Source organism: Bactrocera dorsalis, chromosome 2 (genome assembly GCF_023373825.1).
Source record: "Bactrocera dorsalis isolate Fly_Bdor chromosome 2, ASM2337382v1, whole genome shotgun sequence".
Lineage (NCBI taxonomy): Eukaryota > Metazoa > Arthropoda > Insecta > Diptera > Tephritidae > Bactrocera > Bactrocera dorsalis.
In genome coordinates this window covers 22,885,072-22,903,539 of record NC_064304.1, presented here as the reverse complement: position 1 = coordinate 22,903,539, position 18,468 = coordinate 22,885,072, and the positions used below count along the sequence as shown (strand labels likewise).

Here is an 18,468-nt window from a genome sequence, read left to right as displayed (position 1 = left end):
TAAGGTTATGCTAAACCTCGATTATCGAAGTGTGGTACACTCCGTATTGCTTCCGATCGGCTAAACTGTCAACCCAAAAATACTATTTGAATGTTATGTGTCATTTGCGCGAAGCTATTCGTAAACAGAGGCCGGAATTATGGTCCGACTACTCTTGGCTTTTGCAACCGGCGTTCTAAGCTGTCCAGGTGAGATCCCGCTTGGAATCGACCTCATCACCTAACCTAACATAACCTAATGCTTCAAATAAATGGCATATACTGAAAATGAGCCAATATTAACGAGGAAATACAAAACATTTTGTGAAGCACTGATCAAAAGATCGTCTAAACTTTCCAGTTTTCATAATTAAATTTTTTATTTAATATCACCCGGCTTTAAAACATAAATTGTATTTCTTGTGAACTAAATAGGAATTGAAACTTCCTCGACATGGTCATAGTTTCTTCCTTATTTACATAATATTAAAAATTTTCTTCCGCATGCGAAATTATGCCAGCCACCATTTATGATTTACTTAAATTGGTGAAATTTTGAACTTCATGCACAAATTATTTGCGCTCTTCTGGAGTTCCTTCGAGCATTCCGTGCCGCCGCCAAGCCCATAATGTGCATGCATTTCATTATATTAAAAATTTCTTATATTTCACGTATGTCAATTCCCAGCTTTTCCTTGCTTCCTTCAACTGAGCGCTCCATATGGTTTTTTCTCTTGTTTGCTAAATGCTTATCAGCTTTGAAGGAGCGCCTGTGTTAGTGTGTGTGCATGTGTGGAAATGAGTGCTTTTCCACAGCTTTTCATAATTCAAATAACACAAGTATTTTCACATTACGAAAATGCTTAACCAAACACATTTGCACACGTCACATAAACATACATTTCTATGTATGTGTTGTTATGTTTTATGTGTTTGTATTGTTTGTAGTATATTGTAAGGATACAGCATTTTTGCATTTTTGCATTCCTGGCAACAGCTCAGCTGGCATTTCTGCACGCGCAGCCAACTGCATGGAAATTTATTTCTCCTGCTTTACACAACAACAAACTGTATTTACGAGTGTACATACATATATACTTATATGTATAAATAAAAATAAAGAAGTAAAATTATATGACAAAAACAACAAAAATATATTTTTGAAGTACATTTGTGCTGAAAATAAAAGTAGTTGATAGCATATACTCATAGTATAACCTAACCACAATGCTTCCTTATTGCACCAGTTTCGAAATGTCTTGCTATATTCGGACTACATGAAACATCCGATTTTCATGAGTTTCTTTAGAAGCTTAAAATCCAGTATAGAATATAACTTACATACATTTGTGAATAATTTCGTAATTGCTCGAAACTTAGTTATTTATTTTGCCATCCTTCGTTATTTCATAATTACGAATATACTAAGTATGGTGCAGGAAAATATTATTCTACAAGGTGCGTTCCAAAGTAAAAAACCCTTTGTGGTGTTTCCGGCAAAATCAATTTATTTTATTCAAAATAGTCTCCTTCTGCTTCAATACAGCTTTTTGCACGGTCCAAAAGCATGTCGAACGAGTGTTTCAGCTCGTTGGCCGGTATGGCCGCCCAACGCCCGGTGATCAGGGATATTGATTGGCCCACATGATGATCGTCATTTATGTCTTCACGACCACTTTGAAAACGTTGGAACCCCTGGTATCCTCTGCTACGGGATAGGTACTCATCGCCATAAACTTGTTTCATCAATTGAAATGTTTCGGTAAAAGTTTTATCAATTTTAAAACAAAATTTAATGTTGGCTCTTTGTTCGAAGCTCATTTTCGTATCGACAACACAAACATACTGACACTTAAAACGCAATAACTTCACTTCCAATGGATGAAATGTCATGAAATTCTCACTGGACAAACAATAAAGATAGACTCTAACGCACTAGTCAACATATAGATGACGCCACCAGGGGATGCTAGCTTCAAAAATTCCTGTTTACTTTGGAACGCGAAAAATTCACGTTCTGCAAAGAATGTGTTTCGCGCGCTTCTCTCAACTTCAGACCAACATAATCGGCCTACTGAGCGTACTAATCGCATCACCATTACCCATCTTGAGACCAAGCATTCATTATTGGATAATATTCGAGCGAATAGATCACGTCGAGCACGCATTGAAGAAAATATATCACCACGAAGACGGTGAAGATTCAGTACGGCGCCGTTTGCAGCGTAAAAAATGCAGCGTGTGTAAGAACTGAAGTTGCTGGAAGCGACATCGTTACGCTCTATGGGCTCTTGAAAAGTTCCAAGAAGTTCCTATGTTTTGAGCCAAATTTTGTTCAGCGATGAGGCCATTTCTGGCTCAAGGGATATGCACACAAGCAAAAATTTACGCATTTGGGATGAAGAGCAATCTGAGAGATTCAAGAGCTGCCATTTCGTCAAGAAAAAACAACGGTTTGGTGTGGTTTGTGGGCTGGTGGAATCATCGGTCCATATTTCTTCCAAATTGATGCCGGTGAGAACGTAATCGTCAATGGCGACCGTTATCGTGCCATAATAACCGACTATTTGATGACTGAAATTGAGGCTCGGGATCTCGGCGACATTTGGTTTCAACAAGACGGACTGCTCACGCATCGCATCATTCAATGGATGTATTGAGCGAACACTTCGGTGATTAGATAATTTCACGTTTTGGGTCGGTCGATTAGCCACCAAGATCGTGCGATATCACACAGTTCGACTTATTCCTGTGCGGATATGTAAAGTCTAAAGTCTATGAGGACAATCCCTTCTCGATTCAGGCCTTGGAGCAAAACATCGCCCGTGTCATTCGCCAGTTAGCAGTCGAAATGAGAGAACGTGTCATCGAGAATTGGACTTAACGGATGAAACATCTGAGACGTAGTCGCGGCTAACATTTGAAAAAAATAATCTTCAAAAAATAAATACCAAAAGATGTTCTTTTGAATGAGTTTCGCGTTTTTTCTTTAAAAATTAAGAAACCTCGAAATGTATCACCATTTAGTTTTGTTAGGTGAAAACCGAAATACTTTTTCATGACGCCTGCCATCAAAATATTGGTTCTATAAAACTGCTTATTTATGCACTTAAATTCAATAACAGAAACATATGATATCCAGCTATTCTATCACTATTTGACTTATGCCAGTTTTTTGTTCGATTCGTCACTAGCTAAGGTGTGGCTGTATGAGCAATGACAACAAGCATATGCCATCTACGAGCACTTCAGGCGCGTCAAGTGAATAGTGGTACTCATCTCCACTAGAAACCCTATTATTCACTGCAGGGTTTATGCGCTTTTTTATAAAGTCTTATGTATGTATGTATGTGTATGCCACACTTAGAAGTGGCACGTTATGTTCCATTGTACATATTGTCACTAAATACCAAGCTGGTGAACGTTCCTTTCTATTACACATTTGTTTATTGTTTTTTTTTTTATTTTCGCATTTTTCTATTATTTTTGTTGAGAAAAAACCCTCTGGAGTGCCATAACAGTTGGATGCGCGGTCCCTGTCCCTTCTAGCACTCCAGCGCGCTTTTGCCACTAACTGCATACTATCCTGCATATACATACTATATACATACATACATATGTATGTATGTATTTAGAGAACGATACCAACAACAGGGCGACAACAGCACTTACAACCATGCCCTTATCTTAATGTGACTGACCTATTTAGGAGCGTTTTAGTTTGCGCCACTTGCGCTTTGCTTTGCGCATGTTGTATGCCACTTTATTGTTATTGTTGTTTTTGCCATTTTCGAGTTGTAGGCAAGTGTACGACATGCTTGTTGTCGCCTTTTGCCAGCCGCATATTTTGCAAATCACTTCTCCCCCATCCAATTGCAGTCAGCCCCAAGCAACTACCGCGTACCCTTGCTCGAATATGTATGTATGCAATCGCTTATGCAAAAAAACCGCTCAAAACCGCCTCTACGATTGCCTGCCAGTTTGTGGCACAGCCGGGCCGTCGGTCGGCCGCTCGCTTGTTGCAATTAGTGCTAGTGGAACGTTTTAATTATGAAATACCGACTGCCGACCATTTTGTGCCGCGTTGGCGCCCCCTCACTCCTGCTGCCACTGCCACTGCCTCTCACTTACGCGCTAAGTACGCGTATTACACACCCACTTTACTTAGGGAACGCACTTAATTATCTTAAATACTCACTTTCTGTTGGCTGGTGGCATTTATCCTCCTTTGCGTCGTTATTAGCTTTTCACATTTGCGGCAACGCTTCTCAAAAGGCCTTGTTGAGTTGCCAGTGGAGCTGGAGATGGAGCCGGAGCCAAGCGTAACTGTTGTGGGAAATTAATTTTTTTTGTTGTGGTTGCTAAACAAATTAATTATTGCTAGTAAGTTGGCCTAAACAGTGACCTAAAACTTTGAAGTACACGCAAATGACATGCGCAAAAACAACGTTTGTGCGGTGACCTAACAAGCTGCGCAAGAAAAGTGGCATCTAAAAACGGATTATTTGGAACATAAAATTTTACGCTAGAGGATAAAATGGTATGACTAAATAATCAGAAGCCGGTGAAAACCCTGGGGAGGAACCCAGAGGATACTTGGTGTAAGACCGGAAGACGTGAGCTGCATGTGTCATATGTAAAAGAATCGTTTATGGCCACTTCCAATTAAATAAGGCTCAGAGAACTTTCCTCACTTGCGTGAACTTCTACACATGACTCCATCCTTCCTTACTGCAATTTAATCCGATTGGAAGCGAATCGATACTCCGTGTTTTTTTTTTTTGTTCTATCGTTGAGTCTATGGTCCTTCCGTAAGTTCGGCAAGCGCTTGTCAACAACCAAAACATGTGTGGCTACGAGATCCTTCTGGCCCAGAATAAACAGTAAGAGATCGTCTGAACTACTTATTCTTACTACTTAAGTCAATCTCGACGCAGTGTAAGTTTTCTGACTGGATACTGTCGAATAAGCTCACACGCGGTGCGGTGTGCGAACACCTTTTGCAAAAGCTGTATGAAGCAAGACGAGGTGAAATCATCCAGACGCTTTCTCCTCTATTGCCTAGCTTTTGCCATATTAAGATTGATATAACTCGGTAGATACACCTTCGACGAACCTAGGAAAATAAATAGGATTGGTATTAACCGACTTAACAAATTTGTGGTAAGCTTGAAATGCTTCGTCGATCTAGGTGATCCAGTTTTACGAGTTTAAAGTAACACAAAAAACCGACGTTCACAGTTGTTCAAGTGATACCCATCGCTACCTTTCGAGCAAGGATCAACCCAACCACCTAACTTAAACCTAAACTAACCGTTAGGCCAGAACATACTTCGTGCAATTAAATTTAAGTCGATTTAAAATGAAGAGGCTTCGAATATGTAGTTTATCGAAAACATTGTCAAAAATTCAATAAGTATTATTATTTTACTCCTCTGCGGGCCAACATGAAGAAATTTATCGAATAGTGGAATAAAATGTTCCGGTCCAATTAGTACAGTTCAGTCTGATTTTACCGAATGAATAATTTGCACTAACAAAAACAAATCAAAAGCCATCTGTTAATTTAAATTTTGGTCGCCAAATTTGGTCCACTATTCATTTATTAGTTCCTCTAGCTTAAATATCAGGCCTAAAAATCAAAAACCTACTACCAATATATTGTCCACATCCCCCGGCGAACAGAATAGGTACGGGTAAAAGCTCCGTTGGCTTCTTGCGGTTCACTACTGGAGGGTTTGGCCTTAGACCAATGTTAATAGCGACTGTGTAGTCTCAAGGAACTTCTGACCCAGGGTAAATCGTCAGAGATCTAGCGAACGCATCGTCGTCAACAAAGTCCACCTTTTAATAGTTGTAAGCGCCCTAACTTGACACTATCCGATCGGTGTTTACACACTAAGATTGAACATTTTACCGGATGCCAGTTTTATCACCTGCTTGGAAGATGATGAAAAAGATTTATTTCAACACTTCCTCGAATGTACCGCCTTCGCTAGATCAAGGCTAAAATATTTACCTAGGATCTTAAACTTACAGATAGGCAGGTGATACAGCGAAAAATAAAGCACCTAAGCAGATTTCTGATAAGTTCAAGGCGCTGTATCGAAATTGAACTAACTATACTCGTAGTAGATTTCATCTGGCTTCACAAAATACTCTACATAGCAGACTAAGTGTGATCACTCGCTATCTTGAGGGATCAGCCATCTAACCTAACCAAGCTTCATTCTCAAGTCGAGTTGAATATAAAATTGAAAAGACTCTCACCAAGTCTCCACATTTTGAGTGCATATGTATTACTTCGCGTCAAAGTCCATAACATCAAGATTAAGAGCCCAGTTGACACTAATACACCCTTCACTTTGTGTTCATTATTTTAAATCTTTGTTAACCACCACAAAGGCCCATTCAATTATGCCTTGAATCAGCTGTGCCATTGTTTAATTTTAAATTATTAAAGACTGCCACGCCATCAGTTGCGACTACCCGCCTTTACGTGAGCATTTGAGCTTGTTGTGCCGACAGTCGTTCGTACATACATATGTCCAACAGATTGCAGGCGAGTGCAGTGCAGAATGCACAAGCGTCAATTGCATCAATTCAAGCTCAAAACAACACTAAATTATAAACACATTAAATAAATGACAGTAAAAATGTCTCGTCTACAAATGCAAGTGACTCGTAAAACTCATAGCATGCTTGCTTTGTTTCGCCATCGTTGACGTTTTTTCAGCGACTCTTTGTGTTTTTGTCGTCAACAAATGTAGTGATGAGAGGAGGATGAGAAAAAAAAATACCCTCAGTTTCTTGTAGAATTGTTTTCTGAGAGGTTTTCTTATGACATTACGACAATTTGGCATACATTAAACTTCGACAAAAATCCGCCCTAGACTTATTCAAGTATAAAAACATAGAAGTCAAAACATACATTTTTGGATTTCTTGCTTCGAAGTCATGCTATGACAGAGTTTTGAAAAGTCAACTTTTCTGGAAAAATTTTATTAAATTTAAAAACTCTATTTTCCACAAATATTATTGAACGAATACCAGGTTGTTTTGTCCTTGAAGACGATCCACGTGAAGGACGTCCAAAAACCCTATCAACACCAGAATCTTCGATTTACTGAGAGAGATTTAGTAGAGGCTCTACACATCTCATTAGACAGTATGAGCCATATTTTGAGTGAAATTTTGGGTTTTAGAAAGCTGTGTGCACAAAAACACATTCGAATGCGACTTTCTTAGCAACGTTTTGAGCGTTTTAAAAAGGATCAAGTGGATTTTGTGCGTCAATTCATCACTATAGATGAGACTTGGGTCTATCACAATGATCCTGAATCAAAACAAGTAGCTAAAGAGTGGTGTGAACCTGGTTGTTCGGGCTCGAAACGTGTTCGTGTCCGGAAATCGGCCAAGAACGTTATGCCATCAGTTTTTGGGGATGCGAGAGGAATTTTGCTTGTGGATTACTTGCAAACTGGTAAAACAATTAATTCTGAACATTATTGCAACCTTTTGGATCAGTTGAAGGAAAAAATTCGTGAAAAAAGGCCAGACCAAAAATCTTTGTTCATCAGGACAACGCACCGTGTTACCAGAGCATTTTGACAGACCTTACGGATTCTCACTTCAGGTATGGGATCCACAGATCGGAGGATCGTTGAATCGTTGGGGCAAGTGTACTAATGTTCTATGTTTAACCAAAAATTATTTCTTCGTCGTGAGTAGGTAACTTCGACCTTACTCTTTTATCATGACCGCACTTTTTGCCTTACAACGTATATACAAGAATCGCCTTCAGACCCATCTCTGGAATATTACGTAAAATTGTATTCGTTAAATTCAAATTTTGAAGTCAATTAGCAATTTAGTTCTTATATTAAGAGTTGGTTTTTAGAATGTGTTAAGAATAGTGGGATCGTTGATCGTAATGCAATTATAGTACTTGCATATAAATTTCGAAAAATGTTGCCTACATTTCGGGTCATTCAATGCATAAGGTACAGACCAAATATTATTTCCATGTATTAAAGTAAGAGTTGAAGTTCGAATACTTTGAACTAACTTCATGTACTATTTCTAGAATTCTTAACTTTTTAGATAATATCAATATACTCACAGCAAACTTAAAAAGAAGCACAATATTATATGAACGAATTAGTACCACAGTGTCGTACGAGGTATGACAATTAAGTAATGAGACTGATATATCAATGGAGAGGAGAGGGAGAAAGAGAAAGGAAATTTCAAGGTCACAGGTTTACCACAAGCTCGGCAATAAAATCAGTCTCATTACTTAATTGTCAAACCTCATAGATATCGATCTGAATTTTTTCACACGACCTTCTCTACTCAAGAAACTGCTCATTTGTCGGTACCGCGAATTTTTGACCACTATAGTGTATAGCTGCCATATAAACTGACCGATAAAACTCAAGTCCTTGTATGGAAAACTTTTTATTTTGACAAGGTATCTATATGAAATTTGGTACAGGTTATCATCCAAGGCATTGCTACAATCTGCGAATAAATTGCTCAGTTGGGACCACTATAACATATAGCTGCCATATAGACCGAAGATGAAGTTCTTTTTATACCCTTCTATGCTGTTACAATTACACCTGTGAAGGGAGCAACTGAAGTTAATTTTTTCTTGTTTTATTTTCTAAGAAAAATTATCATATATTAAACATTTAAATTTAATTTATGCTCTGCAATATCGCTTTGTTTTCTGTTTATTTAATTTCTCAGTCTTAAAATTAACTCAAGCCGCTATTATTATTTTAACAATAAAAGAGCTATAAAACATTTTAATATCATTAAATATGTATATCTCTCTGTCTGTATGCCTGTCTGCTGTCTTCTTAGTAAACAGCTCACTGTCCGCTCTCGTCGGCGGCGGCCAACGTCTACGTCTACGTCAAAGCGGCTACTGTGCCTCTGCATTTTGCTTGGAAAACACTGCCGGTGCCAGCGCTGTTTGCCAAGCCCACACCGCCATCCAGCTGGGCATGGCGATTCTCCTTGCCGACCCCCAAGCTGGTGCGGCTGTCCGTCTGGCGGGTTGGCACGCCGGCTGCTTGGCTGGCAGAGTGACGGCAAGTGCGCTCGTTCCAAAACAGGAAACCGCATATTTTTTCGTTTTATTTTATTTTATTTTGTTTTCCTTTGCGCCGTGCACTTTTTTATTGTTTTTGCTTTTTATTTCTTTCCATTTCTAGCTCGCTTTCAGTCGCAAGCTTGTTGCCTTTGTTTTTGTGCGCCGCATTAAATGTTGCTGCTTTGGTTCGGCGATTGCCGGTTGCCTCAGCGACTGACTGCTAGGTTGCTTGGCTGCCTTTTATCTGCACTTCCCGCCGTTTTACAATATTTTTATATATCTTCCTGGCTCTGCAAACGCATGAAGCGTGCAAGTGCATCTCCGCGTGTGAGTGTGTGTGTGTCTGTTGCTTGCCTGAGTGTGCTTTATGGCACTCCACGGAGTTTTATTTGCTTCTTCTTGCTTGGCATATCATTTGCACGGCTGCTCCGTTGCTTTGCATTTCTTCTGTTGACAGTTGTTGTTGTTGTTTTTTCTTTTGCGTTCCTTTGCATTTATTTTGCGCTGAATTTGCTGATTGCAGTTGCCAATGACGCGTATGCGCTTTGAATCCATAATTGGCAACGCTGCTAAGAAGTTTTAGCAGGCAAAAAATATGTTAAAAAATCACTTTCCGTCTGCACACACACACACACTTTTGCATAGGCAACATAACTGTGTGTGTGTGTATGTTTGTGCGTGGCGTTCTAGCTTTTAAGCCGCTGTTGCCAAGTACCTATTATGCATGTAAATACCTGTCGGTTTGCGTAAATAAATATTAAATAGTAAATTCTAGCTTACGGCAGCTATACATTGACATCCTGGCGCCCACTTTTCGCTAGCTCATTTCAAATTTATGCACCACATCATTTATTGCTTGTTAAATGTTCCATTGAATGAAATAAATTTTTCAGCAAACAGCTTTTCACAATCGTTTACATAACTATAATTATCAGCTTTCTTTAACAGCAGTGGTTCTATGAAAGTGACTATGACTTCCTTAATACTTATAAGTATGTAAAAGGTGATTCATTTTGAGGTTCCCTACACAGAAACTTCAAATTCAACGCAAATGTTCATCATTCGTAAGAACACTCTTTGGCATTTATATTTTGAAGATTATCTCTTTCAAATGTTGGCCGCGGCTACGTCTCATCTGGTTCATCCGTTGAGTTCGATTTACGTTAACTCGTTCGGGCATTTCGACTGGTAACTGGCGTATTGCACGTGTGATGTTTTGGTCCAACTGATTGAATCAAAGCGTAATTGTCTGCATAGACTTTAGACTTTACATATCCCCACAAGAAAAAGTCTAACTGTGTGATATCACACGATCTTGGTGGCCAAACGACCGACCTAAAACGTTATCTGCTCACCGAAGTGTTCTCTCGATACATCCATTGATTGATGCGATGGGTGATAAATGGCGCCGCTTTTTTGAAACCAAAAGTCGCCGAGATCACAAGTTTCAATTTCAGGCATCAAATAGTCGGTTTTCATGGCGAGATAACTGAACTAACTTTAAGAAATATCGACCGCTAATTCCATCGGCCTACAAACCACGCGAAAAGTTGTTTTTTCTAAATGAAATGGCAACGTTTTTTCGAATTTTTTCTTGGAGTATTTTATTGGATAAATAAAAAATAATATTGTACATGGTCAGAATATATTCCCTTGGTCTCGTATCCGATCTGTAGTAAGACCTCCAAAACTCAGTATCGAGCGGTGGACAATTTTTATATTCTAACGGTTGTACGTATCTCCTAAAACTAATCGGGTTATGTATCTATATATAACCAGGAAGGAGTTAAAATGCGAGTGACTGTCTGTCCGTCCGTCCATGGAAGCTGTAACTTGAGATGATGAAACTTGGTATGTGTGTTCCTTGGCAAAAAATTAAGAACGAGTTCTCAGATGAGCGTAATCGAACCATTGCCACACTCACAAATCGCCATTAGTCGAAGAATAAATTGATTGATATAAAACTCTAATTAAACACAGAGAATTGCAGTAGAGAAGGACGAACAATTTTGGAAAAGAGAGCGTGGCTCACCTCTAATCAGTTTAATGTACATATCTCCTAAACCACTAAAGCTACAACAACTTACGCTACTATGAAATCGGAAGATAATCCTGCTCACTAGTCATATAATGGTACTGTTAAACACTACTAAAAGTGTAATAAATCAATAACTAAATACGCCAGAGTCGTTGTATGATGGTATGAGAAAGCTTTGTGACAGCCGGTGTGAAAATTGCACGATAGGCGTGATATCGCCCACTTTTAGGTGAAATCACATATCTCGGCTCCCGACCAACCGATTTGGACCGATTTTCCTTTAAAGTATGCCAACTTAAGTTGGCAATTTCCCAAATCCTACCAAAACTGTTCAAGCCCTTAGGCACCGAATATGTGGACCCCAGTATCTATAGTTGACTTTAGTTCCATTAAAATTCAGAGAGAATACTCTTCTGGCCATAGCATCTATGTGTATGGGTTGAATCGGTTAATACTTCCCTGAGCCCCCATATACCTAATATAAAGATTTTCGAACTTCATACCGCATATATATACATATGTATATATATATACTAGAGGACCCGTTTACGTTTTACTGTGGCTGATACATAGATAGTACTACTAATACAATCTATATGATTTCTATTATATTTTTTACGAAAAAATTAATCAAAAAGCATTTCGTGCGTTAAGAAAGAATTGGTTTTTGGGGTAAAAATACTATTGAATTTGGGCTGTGCATCAGTGAAATCAATCGTGATACCATTCCCAATATTTAGCAATTTTATTATTTTTCAGGAAGGATCAGTTTGAAATCGTACGCATATATGTATTCATCGTTCACGTTTAAATATTGTATTGCTCTGTGTAATGCTTCGAAAAGATTTCTGTATATCTCAAATCTCTTATCAACACTTCAGTTATGCCGCTATTTTTTTATGCCAGACCTTTTGCAATTTTAAATTGCCTGTCAAGATACCCCCTCCAATAGTTAGCAGGTATGAAAAAATGTTATAGCTACCCATAGATGTATTGAATAACCCAATTTATTACTTAAGAACGAACAACTCTGTCCACAATATAAAAACTTGATCCACAGATGTCGCCTTTTACTTTGGGATCGATTTCTTTAATGCATGTTTACGTCAATTTAAGGTTTGAATATTGGATACTGCGATGGTAGCGCCATCTATCGGTCAAACATTCCAAAATTAACAATTGATTAAAAATACAAAAAATAATTTAAAAAACATTTTCCAGTGGACCAAATTGTAAATCTAAACCCTTCTCGAATCTCCTTGAACATGCACACAAAATTCCATCAAAATCGGTCCATCCGTTTAGGAGCAGTTCAAATGCAAACACACGGTCAGAAGCTTTATATATATAAAGATATGAGTTATCTCAATTAAAATTACAGAGCGTGTTTTACTCGTAACGGTATATCTTTGTATCTAAAATTTGGCGAAAAGTTGACCTAGTCCCCATAAAACTATTATCATAATTTTCAAACATACGGTTGACTTTCTTCCATATGATTAGTGATTGTATGTGAGGTAGCTTAATGAAACTGAGGGAACATTTTTTTAGTATATGGCATGAACTATTATCATAATAGATAAAATCGCGTCAATATGTACTACATCAACCCAAATATAGTACATACATACATATGTATAACAAAGCTTATGTCGAATATTTCGGTCAATGTATGAGTTATATATCGTATATGTATGTATAGAGCTCGGGGTATACTACGAGTTCAGCGAGTTAAGAGACAGTGGCTACGCTGAGAGTGTTGGACACAGTACCCGCCGGTGGAAGCAGAGAAAGAAGATGTCCTCCACTCCGTTGGGCAGACAAGGTGGAGAAGGACTTTGCTAAATTTGGAATCTCCGCTGTTGTTAACTCGGCGATAACCGCGTAAGCGGTGTCTACGCCAGTAAAAAAGAAGTTTATTTTCTTTTTGGAAGTTGTGAGCGCTCGATTTGTTACGCCAATTCATCAAATTATTTCATATTTAATATTCTGTTTGGTTTAGGAAAGGGAAACTCATAGAACAAATTATATTTACATACTTATAATATCTGTTGACGCAACGATACCTTCAACCTGAGGCACCCCATGCGCCAAACCCATTTTTTACCAGTCCAAGAAAATGTTCCAATATCAGTAAGTAAAACAGTTAAAATTGCGTCTTCAAGGCGAAAAAACCATGTGTCATACTTTAAGAATCGATTTTTTTTTTATTTTTACATGAAAGTTTAAGCATATAGTAATGTCTCATATGTGACTGCACTTATTTAGCTCCATTATTCAGTAATCGATTGTTTAGATTTTCCGGAATAATAACAATGTCATTACCAAAGCTCGCTCACACGTTTAAAGCAGATAAATGACTTCCTCTTTTCGCTGCGTCTGTTTTGTAATTTGCGCACTTTGAGCTGCGCGCCAATGACTAAGCTAGCAGTAGGCGCCATTCGGCTCATTCACTTTGTAATCGCAGCTTCATTCAGGCAGAATGCAAATGATATAAATATGTACATACATAGCTTATATATTATACAAATGTATGTATAAAGTCATGGTGCGTTTATTTTATCAGAGCGTTGAACCAAAATTACAATAAAGCCGACTATTTACGAAGCATATACTGCTATGCATACCGACATAATTATACTATGTCTTTATGTAAATTTGGCGAATTGTATTCAAACAAGTAAGGGAGGCCAGAGTTCTGTTGCAGCAGGGAATCATTATTTATTATCTAAGTTTTATTACTATATTTTGTTTCATGTCCCAGATATTTATATTAAAATCGACTTAAGTTAAATGCGATGTTATATGATATTGACTTGAGGGGTTACTTGGGCAAAAAACCGCCTTTTTCAGCAAATTTTTCTCATATAAAAAATTCAAAATTTTATTACATATACACTATCAACAAATAAAGAAATTCTGAAATTTTTGAAAAAAAAATTTTCGTCCAAGGACACAAAGACCTGTGTAAAATTTCCTGAAGATTGGTTGAGTAGTTCTCGAGAAATATTGCCAACCCAATTTAAAAAAACAGTTTCGAAAAAACGCGTTTAAAGACGGCGCACTTATCCCAGCTAGCCACAAGTTCTCAATGATGTATCTCCGAAACTATTACTCGGATCAAATTGAAAATTTAAAACGATATTTTAGAGGCATTGTAGAATTTAATAAGACAATAAAAAATTGATTTTTTGAAATTCGTAAATCCGTGTGACCCCTTAACCGAAAATACTAAATTTAATACATTGAAAATATGAAGAAAAATATTAAATTAATTATGATGCACGGCGTCCCCTTCGTTGTTTAAGTATACCCCGAGCATAGTTTCCGTTCTTCAAACTTCCTATGATGAACCATTTTTTCTGATACAATTTTGGATTCTGAAGCGCTTTTCATTCACGAATTTAGAGAAATACAGGTTTTTCATTAAGATTTGAAATACATCCATATATTTCATTTAATTTTAATTATAAACTAGATAATATATCTGACATTGTCGACCAGTCATTAGAAATCTGTTGAAATTCACCACAGAAAAAATACCCGTTTATCGTGGGGGTAATCGTGTACAATAAATTCCTATTAAAGCTTGTTTAAATTCGAATATTTAATAATCCACCGAACACTTTCTTTTCTTGCAGCCATACACAACTGGCATGGTGATGTCCGTTTTGGTCTGGCGCTCGACGTGGGTGATTCCGTTGAAATTCTGGAAGAGTGCAAAAATTGGTATCGTGGCACATGTGCGCGAAAGTCGCGCGCTGTCGGAATCTTCCCTAAAACCTATATACACATTAAGGATCTGTCGAAAATTGATCCAGTAGTCGGTGAATGTACACAAGTCCTGCGTGAATGGTCGGAAATATGGAAGAAGCTTTATGTGGTTTGTACAAAGAAGTACAAAAACAAACAACACAATTTTTATAATGATTTATTTTTATAATTTTATACTCTAAAGGATCGAGAAACGTACAAATTTCTCACATTACGCAAGGTAATGTTGTCCATCTTGGAGTGTCGACGCGAGCTGTTAGGTGCCACATTGACGCAGGACCAAACATTGGAATTGCAAACATTGGTTGTTTCGCGCATCGATTGGGGAAACCGGTAAGTGATTGCTCAAGATTAAATGCATGAATAAGTAGAATTTTTATAAATATATTATATATAAAATATAAGTTAAATAAACTATGCAAGCTTTCCTATTGCTCACTATTTGGAGTGGTTTTATAAAGAACCGAAATAAATTTATATACCCAGTTTCGGTCAAAAAGCGCCGCGATATTTTTTCGAAATTCACCACTTTTGTCTCACACATGTAATGCCGTTACACCTTTAACACTTTTTAAAATATGTATAACCAATAATTTTAAAAACATAAAAAACGGTAAGAAGAAGAAAAACGGTGGTACGCTATATATGTAGCTTTAATATCGCTTAAAATTTGATTACCATGTCGACCCGCGTACATATGGTGAATACATCAGTTATAGTGATATTCCAATTTAATGAAGTAAGGTTTATAGATTTGCATCAAAATACTCCTATTATGTATGGTGACTAGTTCCAGTATAGTAGTCTCTGAGCAACCGAAACCTAAAATTTGCATTATGAATGGCTGGCTGTAAATGGGTACACAGCTCGCAACACCCTGAAAGAAACATCAGTGACCTTATAAAAATATATGTAAATGATCAGACTGATCAGACTCAAGTCCTCTGATGGAAAACTGTTTGATTTGAAACTTGGCACATATTATTCTCCAAGACTTCGCTACAAAGCGAATTGCTCAGATCGAACTATTATATCATATACAAGGTGCGTTTCAAAGTAAACAGGGCTTAAAAAAAGAGACAGAACAAATGGTTTTTCAGCAAAATCAATTTATTTTCACCCCTATCATGCATTTCGATTACGTTCCCGCTCTACGCTCCGCCGGAGTCGAAATTAGGTATCATGCGTTGCGATTGGATTGAAAGAAGAAGAGGAAGAGCTATAACTCTTTCGAAATCAGCTGTTTGCTTTGAAATATGTGAAACTGGAACATAACAAAGCAAAAATACACAAATTACTGCTGTTCAAAGAAAATAAATAAAAGTAAAATTTTTATATTGTTATTATTTTATATTACTATATTACTGGTTGAGGAGGAGAGCAGCGCATCTCAGAATGCTGGGATGAGAATTGAAAGGAGAAGATTACGAGATATGTGCGATCCCTTCCAGATGAATGACGGGCTGTAAGTAATTGCACGTGAAAGTCTTACAATTTGTTTACTTATTTAGATTCAAAAAAACTTTCGTCTGAATAAGGACGCATTCAAGTATGTCCTAGAAACGTTTGCGGAAGAAACGACGGCAAGTAACTTTGATGCTACCTCTTTCCAAAAAGCCTGCACATCTTCCTTAGGACGCTGGTGGAAACCGTTGGCTATATCTAGCTTACTCTCCATCATATCTGCAAATTTTTCATATTGCTCTGGTGTTGTTGTTTTTGACCTGAAAGCATATCAAAAAACATCACTAAAACTGGAAATATCGTGTGTTTTACAACTTTTAAATACAAGTTTTACTTACATTTTTAGAAAATTAAAAAAAAATCACGCAAATAATAAAATTTTCGCAGCAAAATAAAAACACAAAAAGTTCTCCGCCAACAAAATTGCAACTTAGCAAAACGGAGCTACGATCGAAATGCATGATAGGCAGAATTGTAAATTTCGAAGTTGAACTTAACGGGAACGGAACGCATGATACCAAAGTCGCCAAACGGAGAAAATTTCAATCCAAGTCGAAATGCGTGATAGGGGTGTTTATTCAAAATAGTCTCTTTCTGCTTCAATACAACCTTTTGCACGGTCCAAAAGCATGTCGAACGAGTGCTTTAGCTCGTTGGCCGGTATAGCCGCCAGTGTGCCGGTGCAAGCCTTTTGAATGACCTCTACGTCTGCATAACGCTTTCCTTTCATGAGCAAATGCATTTTTCCGAGAAGGAAGAAGTCACAGAGTACTGTATCAGGTGAATACGGGGAGTGGTTAATGGTTAAAATGTGATTTTTGGTCAAATAATCGGTCACAAGCGTCGATCGATGAGACGGCGCATTATCGTGCAACAAACGCCAACTTTCATCTTCGCTATATTCGGGCCGAACACGTCGAATACGGCGCACCAAACGCTTCAAAACTCCAAGGTAGAATACCGCATTAACGTTTTGGCCGGGTGGAACAAATTCTTTGTGGACAATACCCTTGGAATCATAAAAACAAATCAGCATTGTCTTCACTTTTGACTTCTTCATGCGCAATTTTTTAGATTTCGGCTCGTCCGGTGCCTTCCATTTAGCACTCTGGCGTTTCGTTTCGGGATCATATTGGAAACAGGGCGTTTCGTCACCAGTCACAATATTGTGAAGGAAGTTTTTGTCCTCTTGATCTCTTTAATGATTTCCTTCGAATATTGGATTCTGAGCAATTTTTGTCCGTCAGTCAATTTGTGCGGAACAAACCGTGCACACACCTTTAAGACCAAATGTTCGGTCAAAATGCGATAAGTTGATATTTTGGAGATGTTCAATTCCATTTCCCTGAATTTCAATGATGATTTCGGCTGGTTTTTGATGAATTCGCGCACCGTTTCTATGGAATTTCCGGTGATCACGGATTTTGATTGGCCCACATGTTGATCGTCATTTATGTCCTCATGACCACTTTGAAAACGTTGAAACCACTCGTGCACTTTGCTACGGGATCGGCAATCATCGCCATAAACTTGTTTCATCAATTGAAACTATGGTACTAAAGAAAGAACTAAATACACTACAGAGGGAAAAAATGACGACCTCGATCACTGACGGAGGTGTGTCCGAAATACTTGTATATCAATAATTTTTAATTTTAAAATTTCGCGGGTTTAGTCAATTCAATTGTAATTTTTTTTGTATTATGTTGATGGACGAGTACATGCCCCCGAATTACGATAAAATTGTCGGCTGTATTTATTGCTTGTTCGGTCTGTAGCAACCGCTAAGGTTAGATGTTTTAGTACGACCTTAGCGATTTTCGTTTTTGAAAAGCTCTCTCTTCGTTGCACAAACAATACTATAGCGATTCCCCACTCTCCATATCCGCTAGACATGGCTCAGTGTAACATTTTCTTATTTCCAAAAATAAAGAGGACCTTAAAGGGCCATCGCTTTACAAGTATAGGCAAATGAGTAGTGTTTCGACGACTGAAAGAAGCGCTGTCGTAAGGGAATAATATCGAATGGGGATTATTTTATGAGGATTATTTTGAAGGTAACAACATTAATATAGACGAGTGAATAAAATTTTTTTTTAACAAATATGATT

At 37.8% G+C, this 18,468-nt stretch overlaps 1 protein-coding gene across 2 annotated transcripts in view; it reads left to right on the top strand.

Annotated features, from left to right (window-relative positions):
• The window catches only part of LOC105230992 (dedicator of cytokinesis protein 3), a 78,464-nt gene that overhangs the window by 22,280 nt on the left and 37,716 nt on the right, over positions 1-18,468 (top strand). For both annotated transcript variants that reach the window (XM_011212055.4, XM_011212054.4), the window contains exons 2-3: positions 14,761-15,002; positions 15,078-15,226. In XM_011212055.4, the coding sequence (XP_011210357.2) occupies positions 14,761-15,002; positions 15,078-15,226 (391 nt within the window). The remainder of the gene's footprint in view (positions 1-14,760; positions 15,003-15,077; positions 15,227-18,468) is intronic.